This window comes from Rhipicephalus sanguineus, chromosome 10, assembly GCF_013339695.2.
Source record: "Rhipicephalus sanguineus isolate Rsan-2018 chromosome 10, BIME_Rsan_1.4, whole genome shotgun sequence".
Taxonomy (NCBI): Eukaryota; Metazoa; Arthropoda; class Arachnida; order Ixodida; family Ixodidae; genus Rhipicephalus; species Rhipicephalus sanguineus.
Genome location: NC_051185.1, coordinates 17,503,183 through 17,525,589, shown reverse-complemented (window position 1 = coordinate 17,525,589; position 22,407 = coordinate 17,503,183). Strand labels below are relative to the sequence as shown.

The window sequence follows — 22,407 nt, the reverse complement described above, 5'->3', positions numbered from 1 at the left end:
CTGTTTAAACTGGAGGCTCTGCCACGAGGCGTTCGCAAAAACTCGACGGGTATGCGCCACTTAAAGCGGATATGTGCCAAGCAGCTCCTAGCATAGCACAGCCTTGTATAGTACAGTATAGCAAGGGGTGGGAAAGGGAAGTGAGGAGGAGGATGAGGGGAATGCCACCAGTTCTGCTGTTTCCTCGGTCTTTGCACCACTAGTGCATAGCTGCCCCAGTTTTTTTTGTATGACTTGGCTCAAGGACACAGGCTACAGTTGGCCACTATAACTTTAGAAGGCAGCCACACTTGCACCTTAAAGGCACACAGGCCCGCATCAATATGTGCACGCTCTAGACAGAGTTCATAAGCTGGAAGGTCGGTGACTCCGCCATCAACATGGCAAAGTAAATGATTGGTACTATTTTTTTAGTCGTGGAGGCAATCAGCTGCCATGCTTTGGTCATCTAGGGCGCTTCCTACCTTTTTAAGTTGTATCCGACTATAGAAAGATTGACCTATCTGCCATGTTGCAATATTTCTGTAGGGCAAGTAATAGGTCATCTATTAGACATACAGAATAGGTGCCAAAGGAAGAGAAGTACAGTTGAGGATCTGAGGCCGTCATCTGTGTGGACATAAAAATATGGCTGACTGTAGTAAATGCAAAGCATTTCTTGGCAAAACAAAGCCACTTTGAGAAATCACGTGCCCTTAGTTCTCAGAGTGCCTTCCCAAATTGATGGGAATGTTACTATCATTTTATTGTTATTATTACACATCAGTAGGGATGGGCGAATAGTAAATTTGAAAATCGAAGTGATTTTGTCGAATAATTTCGAATCAAATTGTTCGAATAGTATATAGCACATATTATGAAGAAAAATGAGCACCCAACTAATGTGCACAATATTTTTAAGAATTGGAACTAGGCGTGTGCAAGTGTCACTTTTTCAAAGCAAATTCGAACAGTTACAGTATTTGAATAGTAATAGGGCACAAGTTATAAGCAGTAAAATATGTTTTGAAATTTACTATACTAGGTGCATATAAGCCCTCTTAACACACTTTTAAACTTAAAAAAAAAAGTTAATCGAGGTGCAGGTAATATGGAAATTTTAACCTTGACTTGTGGCTTCATGGCAGTGCAAATATCCCCTGGGTAGGTGGCTTCACAGCATAGCAGCCCCACGCCACAGCGAAACCACCTTGTCAGGGGGTTACGTGCAGTCAAATATACGTCTATTCGTTCATTTCGAATACTCAGAAATTTCTAATAATTTAAATTCATGTTGAAGCGATTCCGAATGCTGTAATATTCGTTTGAATACTTGAAGAGTACGAATATTCGCCCGTCCCTACACATCAGTATATTTGGTTTCACATTGACTATCATTCAAAGGGTGACTGCTTAGAGTCTTTTGGAGCCACCCCTGAAAACGAACTCGGCCTTTTCTTTACAGGTGTGTGCATGTGGGAGATCCTCATGCTGGGAGTCAAGCCCTTCCAGGGAGTCAAGAACAATGACGTGATCGGCCGCATCGAGGACGGCGAGCGGCTGCCGCTCCCTCCCGACTGCCCTCCACGCCTGTACAGCCTCATGTCCCAATGCTGGTCCTACGAGCCGTCCAAGCGGCCCTGCTTCCGAGATGTCAAGCAGGTGCTCAGGTAAGAAAAGGCAGCGCCACCTCGAATCTCGGATCCTTTGCAGTCCATGACTGGGAGTGTAGAGTTCATTGTGTGGCCATATGTATTTAGGCAAACATGCAGATAGCTTCCCAACATAGACAGAGGAAACAAGATAGAATGCGTGATGCATTTACTGTTATGAAAGATGAGGATGGTGAAAAAAAAGATTGGGCTAGCTACGCATTAGTTTTGCGAAGACTGTGCAAGCAGCGGAGCTGTGGTTTTGTCCTCCTCCTTTCCTTCCTCCTCACCCTCACTTCCCTTTCCCACCCATGCTATGCTTGCTCTCTCTTTTTTCTATCTCTTTTTTGTGTCTGTTTCTTTCTATCTCTTTCTCTCTGTTCCCTTTCTCTTTATTTCTCTCTTTCTGTCACTCTGTACTCGTTCTCAAGCCCATCAGATTTATTGCATCCCACGCTGGGCAAATTGGTGTGGTGTTCTGGGAGCAAAGCAGAAGACGAAGAAGAGGACGAAGAGAGTGTGTGTGCCGGTTCACGATGATGATAGTTTTCTGGTGTCGCCGCACGACATAATGAAAAGCTTAACAGCTCCGCTGTAAAAACATGAACAATGACACGGTGGTATGTCAAGATAATAGATTCTTATGTGCAAGATAAGAGATCACTTTGTGAAGCCAGAGGTGAAGGCTCCACAGCATTCCACAAGACATTCTCTGTTATTGTCTTTCAACACTTTTGGTCGTGCCTTCTGGAAAAGGCACGACCAAAAGGCATTGTTTTTCGCAAGGCGTCTGCATTTCTGTAGCTCGGAAAACTGCAAAGAATTGCGAAATAAAGATGCATGTGAATTCTGGTGCGCTTGCAGCGAAATTCTGGCCGAGGAACGGCATCAGCTGGAGGACACCATGCGGAGGGAGAACCGCCGTGTTCAGGCCATGTCCTGGGGTAAGTTGCACCCCTCTTGCTTCAGAATACGACGGAATCTTTCATTTCGGATTTTATTTTCTTTGCACTTGTTGTTGCTAGTTCAGTAGCAAATGTAGTTGAAAGGTCTAGCGAAAGTTTGTCCAGTCAGTGAAGGTGAAATTGGAATTACTGACCGAGACAAAGTAGAAAAGGCGGGGATGTCTTGGAAGTCATGATGAGTTCTTTGATCACACCGAAGCGACTAGCATGGTCTGTGACCGAGGAAAAGAATCTCGGGGAGTGTGACCAAGGAGTGAACATGCACGGGCTCTAAAACATCTCAACTTTTGTGAACATGCACGGGCTCTAAAACATCTCAACTTTTGTTTTCACCTTCAACAACAGTATTTTTGCTACTGATGTACAAGTTTTTTGTGTATTAGTGTTGCAAAAATAAACTTCTGATTTGGCCAATAACCAAAACATCATCTTCAGTGATGTTCTACCTGCTATTGATGTTCTATTTCCCTGACTTCTTTTTTTTTTTCAATCCCCATTATGTGATAACTGAATCCCTAACACTTGGTGACACATATGTACGTGCCATGTTTTCCTTTGTACAAGCAGCTTCTCTGTTGTGTTCATTCTTGACTAAATGCCCTTGTTCTTTCTTTCTTCTTTTTCGTTTTCTGTCAAGAAAAATAACGAAACATTGAAGTATACCACCCTGTCACAGACTGCCAACAGATGCCTGACAGTATTCACTAAAAACAGTAGAATCTTGTTGATACGAACACGGCTGATACGAAATTCGGGCTAATACGAATTTGTAAAATTCCCAGCTGAATTCCATTGTGTCCAATGTACCAAAATTCATATGATCCGAAGACTTTTCTGCAACGCGACGGGTGATATGAACTTGGGTACCGAAACCATCGAGCAACGGCTGAGAGCAGCGTGCTCCAGATGCATTGGAAGTACATGCGCTGCCAGCGCACACACAGAGCTGTGGTTATCATTTGCCACAACCACTGTGGAAGAAACCGCAGCCACTATCGGCGCGATCATGTATGGCAACGACGAAACTCCAAAAATACATACGCATCCGACTTTCACCGAGTCAAAGCGAAGCTGCTTTGACTCGGTGAACTTTCGGAAACTGCGGAAGAGGCGATCATAGATAGCAACGACGTAGTTCTGAAGGCATGTGCTCAGCCCACGCACATGCATTGAAAGCGGAACTATCGTTTACCACAGCCGCTGCGCACGAAACCATGGTCACTGTCAATGCAATCATCGATAGCAACTACACAGCTCCGAAGGTACGTGGCTAACGCAGCAGTAGAGTAAAGGCGATGAAGTCGTAAAAAGGCATGAAGCGTTTCGGTGTTCCTATCATTCAATTATGACTATGGTGGAGCGAACTTTGGCACTTAGTTTTCAGTAGGCCTCCAGCGAAGCTTTGATGCACACATTCACGGCAGCCAGCTGCACTGTCTCTTATTGGTCCATTCGCATGTGTCCCAGAAAGACATATGCAAATTCTTTTGACGGCAATAAATGTTTTGTGCGTATATTGTGGTTTGAAAACGGATTTCGCTAGTTTTTTGGTGATAACGAAATTTCAGGTGCTACGAATATTTTCGTTCCCCCTTGAGATTCATATCACCGAGATTCTGCTGTAAACAGGAAATTCTCAGTCTTTTTTTGTTCTGGCATCGGCACATCGTGTTTCCAACTGTCAGCTCCCATCTTTACTTTGGATTTGAGATGAGAAGTTACTTCTTGCTGACTTTTGCTTGAAATGTAAATGACAAGTAGTACTTGTTGCTTAGCTAGCTCGGTTCATGCAGCAGAGTGTGTCCAGGTATCCTTTCCTGTCCAGTCATTTCTCATTACATTGTTTTCTGTTTCACACCGTAAAGTTAATGAAAACCAGCAGATCATGAGGCCAAGGAATGTATAGGGGACGTTAATTGTACTGTTTTAAGTGTATTGTAGTAATTGTGATATACATGTGAAGAAAGTAAAGTGGACGAAGAGACAACTTGCTGCCGACAGGGACCAAACCTGTAACCTTCGGGTAATGCGCCTGATGCTCTACTGTTTGAGCCACGGCGGCGGTCGTCCTCGATGGCGCTGTCTAGCACTCCCAGGGTTCGCACTCACATAAATACCCGATAAACTGCACCAGAGGACGACCGCCGTCATAGCTCAATTGGTAGAGCATTGGGTGCATTATCCGAAGGTTGCAGGTTCGGTCCCTGCCGGCGACAAGTTGTCTTTTCGTCCACTTTACTCTCTCCACATCTATATCACAATGACTACGATACACTTAAAACAGTAAACAGTATAATTAACGTCCCCTATACATTCCTTGGCCTCATGATCTGCTGGTTTTCATTAATGTTGCGTAAACCAGAGAAACAAGCCCTCAAAATTCCCTTCTTTCATTTACACCGCAAGGAAATCACAAAGAATAGTTTCGCACGTAGGTTAGTATTCTCATTCTTTGCATTACTATTATTAAAACAAAATATTGTTTTGCTCATTTTTCTAGGTTCTTCTGGATCTGATGAACCACCACCCAAGGTGAGCCGCAGTATTGCTGATGCTGATGAAGCAATCTGTACATGCACGAGCAACCAATTAAAATTGATCACATGGAATACACATAGAAGGGCTGGGTCTAAGCTGCGGTATACAACTTCACATCTACCCATTGGGCTAGTTACTGTCTCTTGCTCTTTCTCCTTGGAGGCACAGTTTAACTGTTCAGGTGGTTGTCAGGTGGTTGTCACTTATCCCTTTCCTGACTCTCTGAATCGCGTTGCAGCCTTCCCGCCACCCTGTCGATCGAGGGAGCCGCGCGCAGACGCCGACCCCGACTGTGGGCACCTACATCGTGGCCCAGACGCCCGAGGTGCTGGCCCAGCTGCTGCAGGAGAACGATGGCAGCCTGCCCCCGGCGTGGGCCTACGTGGCGCCGGCCTCGCCGACCAACACATTCACGGTACAGGACCTAGCTGGCGGTGGTGCTCCGAGCGCCCCGGGCAGCGCACTGGGGAGCGGCGGCAGCAATGCCGACGGCAGCAGCACGACGGGGGGTAGCATGGCGGGAAGCACGACGTCGTCGTCGGCGTCCCCTCGGGGGGGCGCTGCTGCGGCGGCGGCAGGAGCAGCAGGTCAAAGGTCAAGCCTCGCCTCACAGGTCAATGGCCTCATCTCTGCAGTCGAGGGAGAGCTCTCGTCTCTCTTCGTGTTGTGACGTTTTTCTAACCTCCCCTCAACCAAATTCTCCCTGTTGGAATTCGGGTGTCGTTAACTTTTTGCTTCCTTGTGTGTCTGAAGCTTGTCATAAGTTCAGGGGAACATGGACGCTTCATGAGATGAAACTGCTTGTCGAAATGGAGCCAACATTTCGACAAGCAGTCTTGTCTTCTTCAAAGCTGCAACTGTCTTCTTCAAGGCTCATGAAGACGTTGAAGGTCTCGCCTTCTTCAATTTCGAGGCTGCAACTGTCTTCTTCAAGGCCTTCAAGGTTGCAAGCCTTGAAGAAGACAAGATTGCTTGTAAAAACGTTGGCTCCAGTGGTACTCATTGTTCAAGAATGTTGCATCTCTTGAAGCTTGTCGTGGTTTGTAGCTTTGAAACAGTACAACCACGTAATTTCGTCAGTTTGTAGCTTTGCCAGGTTGGTCAAAAAAAAAAAATTCTGCCATTATGTGCAGCTCTCCGTCAAATGAGGCTGCTGTGTACACATGGCCAGACCGCGTCACCTGTTCGAGATATAAGCTTAGAAGAGCCAGGCAAACAACCATGTAATGTGTTTTGTTAAACTGTAGGAGCCATGAAGTATAATATTGTGCTTGGTTTTCGGTGGAAACACAGCAGTCATGAGCGCTAAATTTCATTTTGAAGTTGTTAGAATCAAGTAATATCAGTAACTGTATGAACGAGAATTCAATGAAAGTAGTATCTAATGTGTTTCTCTACATGACATACCTAACACTATCTAACGTGTGTCTAGACATTGCATATATAACGTACAGAGGGTGATGAAAATCTAACAGAAAATGTAAAAATTCTATAATTTCATAGATATAAACTGTATCAAAATGCAGTTATCATAAAAATGCTCAAAAAAAAAAAACAAAAAACATGGAGAGTTCTTAAATAGTAGCAGAATATGTTATAATCAGAATCGTTAGATTTGTAACAAGCAGGTGGCAACTGTAGACTATGTTAATGGAGTTCAGAATTGGTCCATAGCTGCTCCCCTAACTGTGCCTGTCCTTTAGTTCTTGAAAAATGTCTGTGGTTTGTAGAGTGGTGTAGTGCTGTGTTTGCATCCACCACCCAAACTCTTTTTTTCCGTGTCCTCCGCTGACGCCATTCACTGCCCATTTCAGGACCTCGTCCTAGAGCAGGAGAGTTACGACAACCTCGTGGTATGTCACAAATTGGTTTTCGCCAGCTTGCTCGGCCATGCTCTACCAATAGTTAGTGCTTGCGTTTGCCGTGTGTGCCGTAGTAGACCCCCGCTGACCTCTGCATGCTCTCGTAGCGTTTGCAACCTGTTGAACCCCTCAACGTTGATTTGGCAATCTCTTTTTCTTGTTTTCGTTTGTGGCTGCATGAGAATAAGCCAGCTTGTGAGGCGAGTGTTTGCATTGCCCGCTGTGTAGCTGTTATAGTTTGCTTTTTTGCACATTGTCGATCTTGTGTTCCCTTGGGTTGTGCCAAGTATTGTTGCGTGTGTTGTGTTTTCTGTGTTTCTTTCGTTTTGTTATGTGGCCTGGCCTATGAGGAGCTCCTGCCTAGAAGATGACCCCTATATACAGGGTGTCCCGGCTGACTAGCACCAAGTATTAAAAAAAACAAATGTTGGGGCTATGAGTTTCGAGTTGGCACAGTATTGTTCTGAGCCATATAGAACACGTCTGGATATTCTTTTTCCAGTCTGCCAAGCTCGGTAATTACCAAAGATTGCTTAATAAGCTTTTTAAATAGCAACTCTAGGAGAAAATCTTCAATAGAAAAGTTGTAGCGCTTGTTCAGAAACATTGAATTTTTTCATCTGTTTCAATGTAACTCACCTGCTTAACTTTTTTTCTAACATCCTCACCACCCCCCCCCCTCACCCCTAACAGAGAACCCTGTGTAACATAGAACGCCTATGGCTGCAGGTGTTTTACACCTCCAGCAAATTAGAGTATAACTACTTTGTTTTCCTCAATATTCGCTTGGTGCACGTTCTGATTAAACTCCGTACCAAAAGGTGACATTACCAAAGTCTTGCTGCTGCCGTTTATGTTAACCCGATACTCTGTAAAAGGTGATAAACTTACGGACCAACTCCGTAATTCTGTTGTCTGTAATTGAGTCTTGTCTGTAATTCTGAATGCAAACATAAGCTGGTCCGTAAATGTTGTTCTCGTCTGTCTTGAACACTCGATCCTCGCACGAAAACACAGCCGGCGCATGGCATGATGGTGCGAGTGTGTGTCACCGGTGATCCGCGCAGGACAACGACTCCCTGGAACAGAGGCTGCTGGAGATGAAGCTGCAGATGCAGCAGCGCGAGACTGAGGAAGACTCAAGGTGGTTGAGTCAGGAGGCAACCCACTTCGACCCGCTCCCGGTGAGGATGGGCTGCAACCGGTGCATTGCTTCTTAGAACGCTTAATAAAAGACAGTGATAGTTTAGCGGGCTTAGCGGAATAGCGGGATCGAAATGCGCATGCGCAGTACGCTAAACGACCCATAGCGTTTACCATACGCACGCTATTTTTCAGATTTAGCGTTACCATGTTTGCGAGGTTAACGTAGTGTACGTAAAACATGGCGGTGGTTTTGGACACTTGCTTCGAACTGAATTCAGCGTTGATGTAGACGGATTCACTTCTTTCACAGCAAGCGACTGTATAGAATGGCTTCGCTTGCCTTCTGGTAGCTTCGACGCCCGAGTATTACGGATAACTTAGCGTAGTTTTTGAGATCGCCTCCCATTTCGAACGTCCCTAGGCCTAACTAGGAGATCGGTGTAAACAAATCTGCAACGTAAAAATTTTCACTTTTGGTGCGTGGTTCATATTTATTCACTTTTATTGTTACTAAAAAACGTAGTAATATTGCTTCTTGCGGGGATACAGGCGAGTATTCTCAGCTTTTTTTCTTTTCACTTTTTTTAACGGATTCACCCTCACCTAGGTGGCGCCACCGTCCAGCTTGGGCACATAAACGTTATCCCGCTAAACTAAAACACGCTGCCGTCAACGAACGTTTGCAGCACGGTAACGCTATTCCCTTAATAACCCCCGCTATCACGCTAGCGCTAAACTATAACTGTCTAATGAGTGAGGTCATGCAATAAGTAAGGGTGTGCAAATATGAAATTTTCAACTTCGAAGCAAAATCGAATAATGAAAACCAAATGCAAATTGAATGGAATATTGTTAAAATATTTTTCTAATAAGAATAGTACTACTGACTCTCGCAAAAAAAAAAAAAAAAAAATTAGTAACTAACCAGACGTGAAAAAGTAATCTTATTGTACAGGAAATAATATGCGGGAAATTGATGCATTGTGCAATACTACAGTTTGACAGTACAACATATGCGGTTGTTTAATGTTTGTCATGAAGGATTGTTAGCTGCTTGGTGTGGTCGGGAAGCAATGACGCCGTTGTGCATGTCACCTTTGACCAGGCGCACTAGTCTTGTCATAGTTTAAACCTCTAAGCATGCCTTCTCAGGTGTGAAGAGCCAAGACAGCGATCGGCACGATGTTCGCTGCGAGCTCTTCATCTTAGGATAACCCATAATAATGCTGATTTTCCTTATTTTAGACGTTGCTTTTTAAGTTTGCAATAGATCACCATATGTTTCGGTGGTTTTGTTCAGTATAATTTTGGCACTCTATTGCAATAGCATGCTTGGCCTCGTGCTCACTGTCTTGGTCTGGTCACTACACTCGAATACTAGCACAACATTTGCAAAACCAACTGGGTGGAGGGGGGGGGGGGGGGGGGGGGCCAGCAACTGAAACTAAGTTGTCTATTTGTGCACCAAATGTTGTCAAATTTAGTGCAGGTATGTAATCCTTCGTATTGATTTGAATAGTTATGAAGTGGTGCGTTGTTCGAATATTTCGAACAGTAAAAGTGCCTTGCGAATCAAATAGAACATCAAACTATTCAAATAAAATATTTTATTTTTGAATATTGGCACACCCCTAGTAAAAAGTCTTTATTTGGTAGCTGAAGTGGCCCAACTTAGAAAAGCCTAATGCTGGAAATGCCTATCTTCTTACTATGCTGGGACACTTGATGTTGGCCTGAGCGTCGCATCATTGTTTTTTTCTTTCTTTTCTTTCTCGAATGTTTGCCCAGTGCCATAAACTAATAAATATATGAATTTAGCTTATGTCTATGATTTCAATAAGGTCTACAACAGTCTGACATACCAACGCACAGCTCCTTCATCAGAGGTCAAGCAGTCAAAACTGGTAGAGCACTACATTATGGATGTGACTTTGACATTTACAACAGTGCAGCTCACGTTTCTCATTGCTGCATGCATATTTTGTGGATCAGGACGCGGCAGATACGCCGTACTTTTGAAGGTCGATTATGCAGAAAATTTGAAAACCTCTGCCTTACAGCTTGCGCAGAGAGTCACTTACGGTATTCTCTCTGTGATGCCGAGAAAACAGGTCAACTTCTTTTTCTGCATGTGACGCTTAAGGCAAGCACATTTTCGCCGTGCCTGGAGGAAGTTTATGATGACAGTGTCGTTTCATTTCAGACGACACCCAATCGCCCTCGAGCATCGTGCAGCGACGCTTCGGACGCAGGGAGCATAGGTGTTGCAAATGGCACCAGCCCGTCTTCCCCAGGTGACTACTACTTGGACGTTTTCTCTATGTGACAGCATATGAGTCAACACTAGTTTGTGCAAGTTTGTTGTTGTGCATTGTATAGAAGTGCTAGCTGTTGAGTAGGCATCTAAGTGAAGTAAACCTCAAGGGTCAACTTCAACGAAATGTTGGACCATGTAGGAAAAAAAAAGCCTAGTTACAAATACAGTACATGCAGAACAGCCTCCTTGCAAAGTTTTGGGTTTGAAATGCAAGTAAAGATATATCACAAGAAACTTTCAAAAGTAGTGATTTTCTTATACCAAGGCAAAAAAAAAAGGCCATCCTTATTGCTCACCGATAACAGTGCAGTACCCAGAGCCTTGAGAACCAGGACAGCACCTGGGCATTAACTCTGAGATCAGTTGGTGCCCTCAGTGCACTGAAATCTCTGAGGCTACATGCTGGAATGGCATCAAGTTCAGCAACCACCGTGTACATAGATAGTTCAGTACTGTTTATAAAAGCTGTCAGAAAATACACTATTACCAGTTCTGTAGCTTTTTCAAGTTTGCTTCAGTGGTGTACTATCGGCGTCGAATGAAACCCGAACAGCGGCAAGCAATAGCAATGGTATGGTGCGCACCGTCCAGTCATCACTGTGGACATGCGCAGTGCTGTGAAACCGGAGTGCTGCACACCTTTCAAAGGTGACGACTGGACGGCGCCCACTATACCATTGCTAATGCTTGCTACTGTTCGGGTTTCATTTGACACCGATAGTACATACTATTCATTAATAAGTTACGACTAATTTAGCCAAAGTTTCATTGTGGTTAGCCTCTGACTTTATAAATAGATCATGCCTGTAGTACAACAGTGCTCTTTGCAAAACAGCATTTTAGGGGCGAAGCTCCTCTTAGTCTAACCTTGTCACGCGTCCGGCGTAAGGCGTAACCGGCAGTATCTCCCGAACAGTGTCTCCCATCACCGATCCTTTGCAAACTGCCCACTATTTCGTCTTTGCAAACATCCCACTACGACCCATCACCGATCCATCACTTCACCGACCATAAAGCCGTTACAATGAAGGGAAAACGGAAGCCACGTCTAGCTACCACTTACGATTAATAAAATTTCCTGTATAAATATATACAGTGTTTGTCACGTCTTTGATGATGTACTGGGCTATCGCTTTGATTACTGCTGGGCGAAACCACTGAAGATTTCACGGTGTAACCATGATTGCTTCAGGAGCTTCGCCCAAGCTCTTCATCATTCACCCGTGGATATGCTGTGAATTTTCTTACTTGTAATTAATTCTCTTTCTCACAGTTGTAACGAGCCCAGGACCATTCAACCAAGATGAAGTTTCTATGGGATCACTAGAATACTCCATGGTAGACAAAAAACATGTAGGTGCCTTTTTTTTTTTTTTTGCTTTTGGTTTGTACTGGTGTCACACGGTGCACTGCTGATTGCGATTAAGCCCGGTCGGGACCAAATCTCTCAACTGTGATTGGCTCCCCTCTGCAGCTTGCGCAAAGGATACAATCACGATCGAGGAATATAATCACAATCTGGCCCAATCACGATCAGAAATGACCACGTGACACCGGCATTTCATTGACTATGCGTATTGTTGAAGAATGTTTTGTCGTGAAAAGCATTTGCATCGGTGTCTTGATAAGCCCACAGTCTTCGGTGTCAAAACGCTGCAAATCTGCCAATTTAACGAAAATGGTTCTATTTGTATTCTCATAACAACCAGAGTATGCAAAGTGCACTTCATGGCAAGTTGTGTCAGAAGACAATAGCAAATGCTACTGACATGTTTTTATTTTCCGTTTTCATGTTTGCTCCGAGTAGTTCTTCTGTCCATGAGATACAGCAAAGGTGACACATAGCAGAAATACTTACCAGCACTCCTATTTCATTATACCCGTTGCAGTTATACAGTGTTTATTTGTGGAATCCCCACACTTGAATTGTGTTGATAGCACTGTACAGAATAATACTTCCACTGATAATGGACGTACACTTATTCAATAGTACTCAATATTTTAGCTGCCCTCAGTGATTAGTGGATTCCTATGCTCAAAACACGAGTGTGAGCCTTACAATGATACTGTAATAAATACAGTAGTACTTGCTGATTATCAGTCCACCAAGATGAGGCTTTTAACTTCCTGGAGTTGACACACTACTTAAAGGGGCCCTGCGACACAAATTAAGCATGTCGTTTTCAACGCTGGTTCTGGTACTGTGGAATGCGCTGACATCATTGCGCAAGTGGCATCGCTGAAAACGAAGCCGTTATAATTTTATTTCACCGTATAAGCTAGCTTTATTTCGGACTACAGCAACACACATCTGCTACTTTTTTTATGGGAAGTGACGTTTTGTCATGTGGCAGTGATGACAATGGCCGTGCGTTTTGATTGGTTTCAACGCGACAAGTACCATGTAATATTCATATGGCGGTAGCTAAGCCATATTACTGAGCCCTAAAGCGAATAAAATCTCTTTTTATGCGTTCTCAAAAACAAATAATTTCTGTTTCTAACTGATGTATTTTCAAAACAGCAGACATGACGTTAGGTGCGCCGTGGAACTGGTGGGAATGGTAATAAAAAGATACTCTTTCATGTTTTGCCTTTGGCGGCATCGGGCGATGTTGCTCACACCGGCACCTGCAAAAAAGGCAACGCTCTGTTTGGCACAATGCTGTCAACTAAAAAAGAAAAATTCTAAACGCTTACCAACCGACACCTTCCGCGTCATCGGGCATTAGCGTTTCGTCCGGGCCCTCGGATCCATCCACACGTTGCGCGGGGCTCAGCGATGCACTTTCAATTTACAATGGTGTGTACGAATACGGCACTACATGCAGGACACTGCTAGGTCGCAAGAGCTCGCGCTCAAAGTTTGTTAGATCATCCAGACTCATTTTGTGCACTGCACGACAAATCATGGGACCATCTGCTAGGCGACGCACGTGGTTCTTCGTAGCCATGGTTGCGACCCCGTCAAAAAGAGCGGTGGCAAGGCACTGTGTGAAGGCCGCCATGAGGTGACACTTCCGGTACGTCTCTGTAAGAGGCGCGCTGTGATTGGAAACAGCCTTTGACAGTCAGCGGGAGAGTGAAATGCGAAAGGAAACGTTCTCTTTTGTAGTCTGCTCGAGCTTTGAACTTTGAAGACTAATAACATCAGTTTTCGTGCACCAATTTTCGTAATTCTTTTTTCGTTCGTCTCGGCATTCATTACTATACACACATTCCAGCGCTAAATAAGGCAGTGACAAAAGCGTCCCAGGGCCCTTTTAACTGAAATTGGAGCACATCATAAATACAAGTCATAGAAATGCATCTTGTGTTAAGATACGTAGCACGTATCGTATTGGCAGAGTATTGGCGTATGCTGCTGGGGTGTTGTCAGACCCCAGGTGCACGTACATGCATAATTTTAGAACACCTTCCTAGGCTGTGCCTAAGAGTAACGTGTACTATAGAAAGGAGTGATAAAAAAAATTGAAAAGAATCTAGTTGCATAGTCAAGAAATCCACCCTACGCATTTTTCTTTTTTTTTTTCTGGAACTGTCGACATTTAGATTGTGAGCAGTTTATGCCACGAAGTCCTGCCGAATGTTGTTTAAGTCAGGTTCAGTGAGATCCAGGTTTCCATGGAAACCAGTCTGATCTGGAAAATTTATGGTGAGAAATAACAAGCGCCGAGCAATCATTAAAATAAAAAAATAAAAATACCCCCGTAGTGGGGTCCATAACGTCTTTTTTTTCGTCTTTTTTTTAGTGATCGGTCGACGCTCGTTATTTCCCACTAAGTCAGGTTCAAGGAAAAACATATTGTAACTTTTGATGAATCGACAGCCTGTTGAATGACATATTGGAAACGAGATAGCTAACATACGTCACTTGATTTCGCTTGGGGTCAAATGCAGAAGAGCCCGATTGTCCAGCAGTCACAGCCATATCCGCCTCCCCAGCCGGAGGTGATGCCGGCCACTCAGCCTCCGACACTGGAGACCGACCGGACGAACGACCACGTGTACGAGTGCACGACCCGCGTAGTCCGTTCAGGTCATGCAACTCTCCCAGGGAGTCACCGAGGCCAGAGCGGAAGAGTACCTAGAACTGGTCAAGGTGAGCTGAACAGCTGCAGAGATTACCATATGTGCTCGTTATAAGCCACCCCCGTGCATAGCCCGCACCACGCACTTTCGAACGCAAAAATTTGAAAAAAAAAAAAAGAAACCTACTGAAGTGTGCGTTTCGATCTTAGACATGTCACATTCGTTGTCAGCGGACACTATCGCAAAAAGCTCTTGAGTCACAGGACTCTCAAATGCCATGGAGGACGGCACAGGGAACAATCAGATTTCGGAACGCGCCGATGAGGTCAGCTCATCCAACAGTGATTAGCATGAAAGCGACCATGAATAGTGAAATGAAATGTTCACATCTGTCACCTGTTTTTGAATTATCCGACACAGTAGTTGCAGTGGAGATACAGTGTGTTAATATGTAGCTATAAGCCTGGTTTGGGTAAAAGCCACACCTCAGCAAAAAACTTGATGAAAAAAGAAAGTGCAGCTGCAAGATTTCAGCTGTTTAAAAGGACACAAAAGGCAAATAGTAAGTTGACGTAGATTGTTGAAATAGTGTTCCAGAAACCTCGTAGGGCTTGTTTCAAGCTAAGGCAATTCTTACTTTGAAAGAAAATAACGTTTTAGTTGTCCGCATATTGTTAGCGCAATTCAAACCACCCGCCTCCTATAATGGCCTTCTCGCGTGGCATTCAACAGCAGTCGCAACGCAGCACAGCCCAGCCAAAATGGAACTTGTGTCATTCTCAAGGGTTTCAGTCGAGAAGTTCTTTTTTTTTGCGTGAATCGGACTGAAATTCAAAAGTGGCATTTTAATTTGTTTTGTAATGCACTGTAATGTTCCTTTTTTTGGTCATGGGTAGTTTGAGCAGTTCTGATTAGTCAGCCTTTTCCATTTTCCTGTGCTGCCCTCGGGTGTTTTGGTAGGAGCCGGTACAACTGATACTGTCAGAACAAAAGCTTTTGAGATGAAGGGGGCGTTGCGTGACTTTTCTTAGCGGAAGGATGCATGCCCCGCAGCATCGTGAAAGAGGTGGATTGTACCGAGGCCCTACTATGTACGTCATCAGGCTTGTGTTCCAGAATGTCCCACTTGTGGCGCGAACCGTGCCCTACATTTACTTTAATTTCTCGATTAATAAAGTGCCTCTGCTGACAGTTTTAGACGTTCTCAAGCATTGACCTTTTACTCTGACATAAATTGTCATTTGCCTTTAGTGTCCCTTTAAACCAGACCACAAAGAATTTTTCTGTTTTTTATCTATTGCATAAAAAAAAACATGCCATCACTTTGCCACGCCATGACGTGCCACTGCGAGCCAGATGTTCACACTAGTGATTTTTTTTTCTTGTCTACCTTAATAAGTTTGCATTACTGTAACGACCTTGAGTCATGTTTGTCTTAAGGAGTACCGACACGAAATTTTGAAGGTGAGGTAACTTTTGAGATAGATTTGTGCGTACACATACACACGTCACCTACAAAATATTGATGGTAAACATAGCCTAGGACATACTTAAAATCAAGTTTAAAGCATATGCTGTGTAACTGAGAGTGAAGCAGAGCCCCCTCGCGACATCAACTTGGTTTAAGTGTAAACATCCAAGAACCACCTACGTCACGAGTTTGTGTTGGCAGCCATGCTTCTTGCATGTGCTCTTTGTGTGGTCACATGGTTGGCTGTGTCTAGAACAAAAAAAGTCTCGTTGTTCTTGGTGTTTTCTGAAATTGAAACTGCGACTGGGTGCTATAAAAATGTCTTCAAATAATTGATCATCGTGCACAACCGAAAAAACAAGACGAAACATATTTGTGTCAGTACTCCTTCAAAGCGGGAAGTGAACTTCCTGCTTTAAGGAAGTGCTGACGTCGATGTCTGACGTCGATGATACTGAAGTTGATGTCTTGGTCTAGTGGCCTGCACAGTGTCATGGTATTTGGTATTGATGGCAGTGGTGGCTCTTTCTTGCAGAATGTAGGTTTGGAGTTGCGGAGCCTCTTGGCCAGCGTCGATGATCTCATGACTTTCTTTCCCCTGTGGTCCAAGAAGGAGGTGAGCTCATCTTCAGTCTCTCATTGCATGACTGCTATGTTGTGGCTATGCAGGGGTATTTTTGATCGAGTTGCAAAATGCCGAAACACAGATGAAAACCCACCGTCTCATCCGTTTGCTTTAGGGCTGAGAAATGCTTTAGGGCCGAGAAAGCTGAAAACTTGCAGCAATACATCAGGTGTCCCTCATTCATGAAGTATCCTTGAATGTCAATAAGTGTAATGCTGAGTTTTGGCAGCGTGCCATGTGCCCACAGTGCGATCAACTGGTGAAGCGTTATGCCAATTATTGTAACACATAATAGACTCGTCTAACACATCGAGCTGCACTAGGATGGCTTTTCTCCTCTACCTTCTCCGTTTACTAATGTTTGAGTGCATGTATTTGTATGTGCGCACATGTGTAAATGGAAGTCAATAAGTCAAATCAACACGAGATGCAGATGGGGTTCAGCTGGTTGGGTGTGTGTCTTTGTGGCAAAATGAAAACTTACTTGCCTCAACACGCTAGCTTGCATGACATTTTAACGTCTATTCACCATGTCGATGCATGTGTCCAATGTGTAATGGTTTGAGTTTATTGGGCTTGTATGCCTGAGGTCCTGGGTTCGAAACCTGCAGAAACTTCTCTCCTTGTTTTATTGCGAAGCTGTCTTCGTCTACCTTGCGCCGTCGTCATCGTAGTAGTAGTAGTAGTAGTAGTAGTAGTAGTAGTCACGCAGGTCACGTGACCAGAGGGTGGAGTGAATAAAAAATGAATAAAACAAGATGATGATGATGCTCGAAATGAGCCGGAGCTGTCCTTACAGCTTCGCCGTCTGACGGTAATCAGGGCGTGGAACTGTCTGAATTTTTTTAATTTCTTGCATTTATAATTATTTCATTAGTTTCGTTCACATTATTATGTATCTAATATACTGCTGACAGACAGTGCGTGCATGCTTTTCCTGTGGTTCCTTCTCATAACATTTGCTGGCAGGTTAGTTGGTGATGCATAGTTCATAAGTAAAATAACACAAACGTAACAAGACACAAAGAAGACACAGGAGACAGAGTGCTGTGTCAGCACTCTGTCCTGTGTCTTCTTTGTGTCTTGTAACGTGTCCTTACAGCTTTGCCGTCTGACGGTAATCAGTGCATGGAACTGTCTGAATTTGTTATTTTTTGCATTTATAATTATTTCATTAGTTTCGTTTATATTATTATGTATCTTATATCGCATTTTATGTTAGGGGCCCCAATATTGCTGTCAGACAGTGCATGCATGCTTTTCCTGTGCTTCCTTCTCATAACATTTGCTGGTAGGTTAGTTGGTAGTGAATAGTTCATAAGTAAAATAACACAAACGTAACAAGACACAAGGAAGACACAGGAGACAGAGTGCTGTGTCAGCACTGTGTCCTGTGTCTTCTTTGTGTCTTGTAACATTTGTGCCATTTTAGTACTTGTGAACTTCCTTCTCGTAATGAAGCTTCAGTGCTTAAGCATAAAGGAATACACTCACGCTTTCTTCGCCAGGTGGAGATGGCTCACCGCGTCCTCAGCAAGGACATGGCCAACCTGGTTCAAGCTATGAAGCTGGCCATCAAATACTCAAAGACGACGCTCGACGCCGAGTACCGCCGCGGCATGCTCAGCTCCGCGCACGCCCTCGCCATCGACGCCAAGAACCTGCTGGACGTCGTCGACTCGGTCAGAGTTCGCATCCAGATGTCGCCGCCGGCGACACCCACGGCACCCCCTACGTTGTCTTCGCCCGTCGCGGTTTCGAACGGCCAGGCAGCGGCCGAGGACGAGGAGGCGGCGTCCTGCGAGCTGTGTACAACGAGAAGTTGATGAGCAGGACTGTGAAGCAAACTACGATGTCGCTTAACGAATTGTATCTTATATCGCGTGTGCAGCTATTGCATGTTTGAATGAAAGGAAAAAGAAACTCGGGTACGAACCACTCGCGAGAGGCGTACAAATTTTAAAGGGCACTCTCGTCAGGTTTTGTAGCGTATTTCTCTCGAGTTTGAGGTTCTCTTCGACTCTCTCGCAGCGAATAGGCGTGCAGCTGTACTCGTTGCTGCTTGCGAAATACTGTCGAAAGCGCCTGCAACTGCTACGTATCGTGCATTTATGTAGCAGCCGGGATTGGCGAGACGTTTTCGTGCAACCAGAGAGAACGGTGCTGCCGAGAAGTTTGTTCTAGCATAAAATACAAACTGCACGTTTGTTTGGTAGGGGCACAGGCTCGTTGCTCCAAGGAATGGGAACTGCATTTTCTCAAGTTGCTGTTTCCCTGTCGTGTGTGGTACTCTCGGTGTAAAGCTCGCACGACACATCCGGCGTACGTAACGTTCAGGCAGACTGTCTCGAGTCGTGCTGTTGTTTGCGGGGACCATGTCTGTCGGTTGACAGGAAGGTAGTGACGGAAATATAACTTTTAGCATCTGAGTACCAGCAGCATTACTTTTACTCATGATCAGCTGAAGTCCTCTTTAACCTGTAAGGATAAACCAACGAACTAGGTTACATAGCTTTTACAAATGATACTGGAAACAAGTATTTAACCATAAGAAGAACCAGATGTTGTTCTTATTGGAGATTATATTCCATCGTTGAGTGACTATCACTTGGCCAATTGCTTAGCTGTCAGGCTCTTCGAAACGTATTGTTAGTCTGCCTTAAGACAAAAGCAGACTTTGGCTTGGTATTTAGCACCCCTGATTAACTTGCCCAGTTGGCGTCTAATTAGATTGTCAGCGAAAGGACCTGCCCCTCTTATGAATATTTATTGTGAGAGTTATCCGCTGACTGTTTTGAAAGAATAACTGTTTTATTTAGATGCCAACCACGTGTGTAGGAAGCAGCAAGAGCTTTCTGCTGAGCTGTTGCCTCTTGAAAGTGCACGTATTACCTCGAACGTTCAGTGCCTGATTAGAAAGTGTCGAGGATCAGTAAGAAAACAGGTTCTATCTCGCAGGAGGCGGTAGCCGCGAGAGTAATGCAAGCAGATGTTAAAGAGACGGTGAACCGGTGTCAATGTCGAGCAGCTAAGGGACGGAAACTGTCGCATCAATATTAAAGGACCCATCTTCTTGCGAACTGCATTAAATCGCTCCGATTACCCTGGGCCGGGTATAGTGTGTGTACGACGGCAGCTACGTGCTTGTTCGCCAGCTTTTTTTAAAACTACGCAGCTTAGTGCGCGTTCTTGCTGTCTGATGTTTTTTTACACAATCATCTCTTGTTTGCTTCGGTCATCACCCATTTTTCATGCAGAGCAGCTACCGCTAAAAAAAAAGAGAGAGAGAAAACTGTTTATTTCTGCAATCTCCCATAGGTGTCCTAAATGCTTTGTGTTTACAGGGCCTCTTTGACCTTTTTGTTACTTGTAGGCTGCATACTGGATGGTGGACGCTACAAAGAAATCTTTGTAGTTGCCTTTCCATAATGGCATACCAAATGTTCTCACTGTGCTTTCAGTGTATAAAGAGTCCTGAATTGTATGTATACTTCTTCCTATCAGTTCACAGTGATGTCAAGGACAAATTTAATTCACTTCATGTTTCTGGCGAGAAATGCACACTTTGGTTGGCCGGAAACACTCAGATTGAATTTGAACAATGTAACAAACTATGTAACAAAAGCAGAAAGGTAGAATAATAATTATTTATTTAGCTTGCCTAGGAACAATTGTAACCCCTTTATCCTGACGCACGTGAGCAAACTTATTATTTTAATTGCAGTTGCACTTCGCCTTCCACCACAACAACCAGTCTTGCACGTCAATTCATTCCACCAATGACTGCCGTTTTAAGCTGCCATTCATATTACCACATAGCTTACATTTCTTTCACGATTGTGAGTGTCGAAGGATTCATTGCGTACGTCTACGTAAATTGAGAAAAACCACTCGCTACTGTCTTCCTCAACGTGTTTCTTTTTTTAGGGAAGTGTAACCAAACAGTTAGCTTTTTGCTAAGCGAGAAGAATAGGCCTGCATTCAGATTATTGGCAAAGCAATGAATTTTATAAAATCTAACTAATATTCTCGGCGAAGAACTAGGGAATCAAAGGGTTAACTTGTGGCTTCAAAGATGGCTCCTAAGGTAACAAATATGGCTTCAAAGGTGACACACTCTGACAGTGCTTCACTTCTAGGCAGACACAAAGGAACCAATTCTTGCCCTGTAAATGCAAATGCATTTAAACGAATCCATGTATTTGGCAATGCTAACTACAGCCTGCGCATCATCTAGCTATCTTTCCATTCGCGAGGCGCGTCACTTTTATAAGTATACTTAGCACTTCAATCTAAGGTGTGGCTTAGGTGTAAAAGCGAGAATGCTTGTGAGATGGACACATTGTGATCGTGAGTGGCTACGTGCGGCAGTGGTCGTACACTTTTTCAACTGCAGCTACTTACTCGAAACGTGCGGAATGTTTTTTAGCATTTCGAGCCCTTTCATTTTTCGGCAGCAGCAATGGCAGCACTTGTACCGCATTTCGAACTTGTCACCATATTCACCAGCCTTCCCACATTAACAAAACGGGTTGCACCTTTCTGTTCATACTTCTCTTGAGGCGGTGCATAATTTACAATGCTGCGAGCCTTTGTGTGGGAGAGAAGTCGCTTGAGAACGACCGCAAGTGACATAATGATGGCAGATGCGCACGAGGGACTTATTTAACATAGCTATATGCAAGTTTTTTCAGAAACCTTTTCGTAAGCAATGTTCTGGCGCTTTTATTCACATTGTCGCAAGACTGTGACGCTATATACAGATGTTGTATCTCTGGTACCTATTTATCTCCTGAGAGACGTGCTGTCCCGCATTGTATCGGGAAGAGAGCACCCACTGGTGATAAAGCGTGTCGACGCGGGAAAACGTTTTAACGAGTACAGCGTACACTTCTAACTCTGGCTTGCAAAAAAAAATGGCAGCAAACTAGTCACTGTGCGAACTTACCACATTGTAAATTGAAAAGCCCCGACATCTTTGTTTTTTTAACAGCGAAATATTGCGTTTCTCTTATAACCTGTGCTGTATACACGATAAACAGTAATGGACATGCTACATGGCCTTTCTCACAACACTTTTTTTTGTCTTCGATATATCGGCATGCATGTGTGTGTATGTCATGTTCACATGTTAATAGAACTTATTAAATTCAATTCGAAGTGACGGTGTGGTCTGATTTCGTGTGCCGAGCACGGAACGAGTGCTCGGGAAACTGTTGCGCATGGACAGCTGCACTGTTGTGGCTGTGCAGTGAAATGCAACTTTCATCAAAAGAAAAATGGGTGCTCAGGCTCGTAATCAATATATAGCAAGAAAGAAGGCTGGTGCACCTTTTGGCGGCTGCATGATCATCTTTGCAACCTTGCTCGAGGACAGAACTCGTGCTCTTGGTTTATGATGCTCTCAGTTCCTAACAAAAAAAACAACCACATATGGTACGTGTGGGTGTGTGTGCGATGCCTCCTCTAACTACATGCCTGGAATGGCGCTGTCTTTTCCGTGGAGGGCCTCCTGCCATAGACAGTCGTAGAGGCCACACACACCTCCTGCCGTGTAGTGACACATCGACCCCTAGATCTAGTTAGTTGAATCCAGTCCGAGATAGAAAAAGGGTTGAAGGAAAGGCAGGAAGATTAGGTACTTGGTTTATTGCTAGCGTGACGTGGTGCACCGCGTGGAATGCAAGACAAAGCGGAGGAAACACAAGACGTCACACATTCACCAGTGTTTTGTCCCTGTTCTGTGCGTTGCTTCACATGAACTTTATGATTGATCACCGACTCGCCCAGTTTTTGACCTTGCTGAACCTTCCCCCTGCG

General features: G+C 44.2%; 1 protein-coding gene across 1 annotated transcript in view; it reads left to right on the top strand.

Annotated features, from left to right (window-relative positions):
• LOC119407146 (focal adhesion kinase 1-like) overlaps window positions 1–21,772 on the top strand; it is an 89,569-nt gene extending 67,797 nt beyond the window's left edge. The window contains 12 exon segments of the mRNA XM_037674009.2: window positions 1,445–1,649; window positions 2,496–2,575; window positions 5,097–5,128; window positions 5,373–5,747; window positions 6,949–6,987; window positions 8,064–8,180; window positions 10,346–10,436; window positions 11,733–11,812; window positions 14,360–14,497; window positions 14,499–14,561; window positions 16,498–16,578; window positions 18,096–21,772. Coding sequence (XP_037529937.2) covers window positions 1,445–1,649; window positions 2,496–2,575; window positions 5,097–5,128; window positions 5,373–5,747; window positions 6,949–6,987; window positions 8,064–8,180; window positions 10,346–10,436; window positions 11,733–11,812; window positions 14,360–14,497; window positions 14,499–14,561; window positions 16,498–16,578; window positions 18,096–18,413 — 1,619 coding nt within the window. The 3' untranslated portion in view covers window positions 18,414–21,772.
• The last annotated feature ends 635 nt before the right edge of the window (window positions 21,773–22,407 follow it).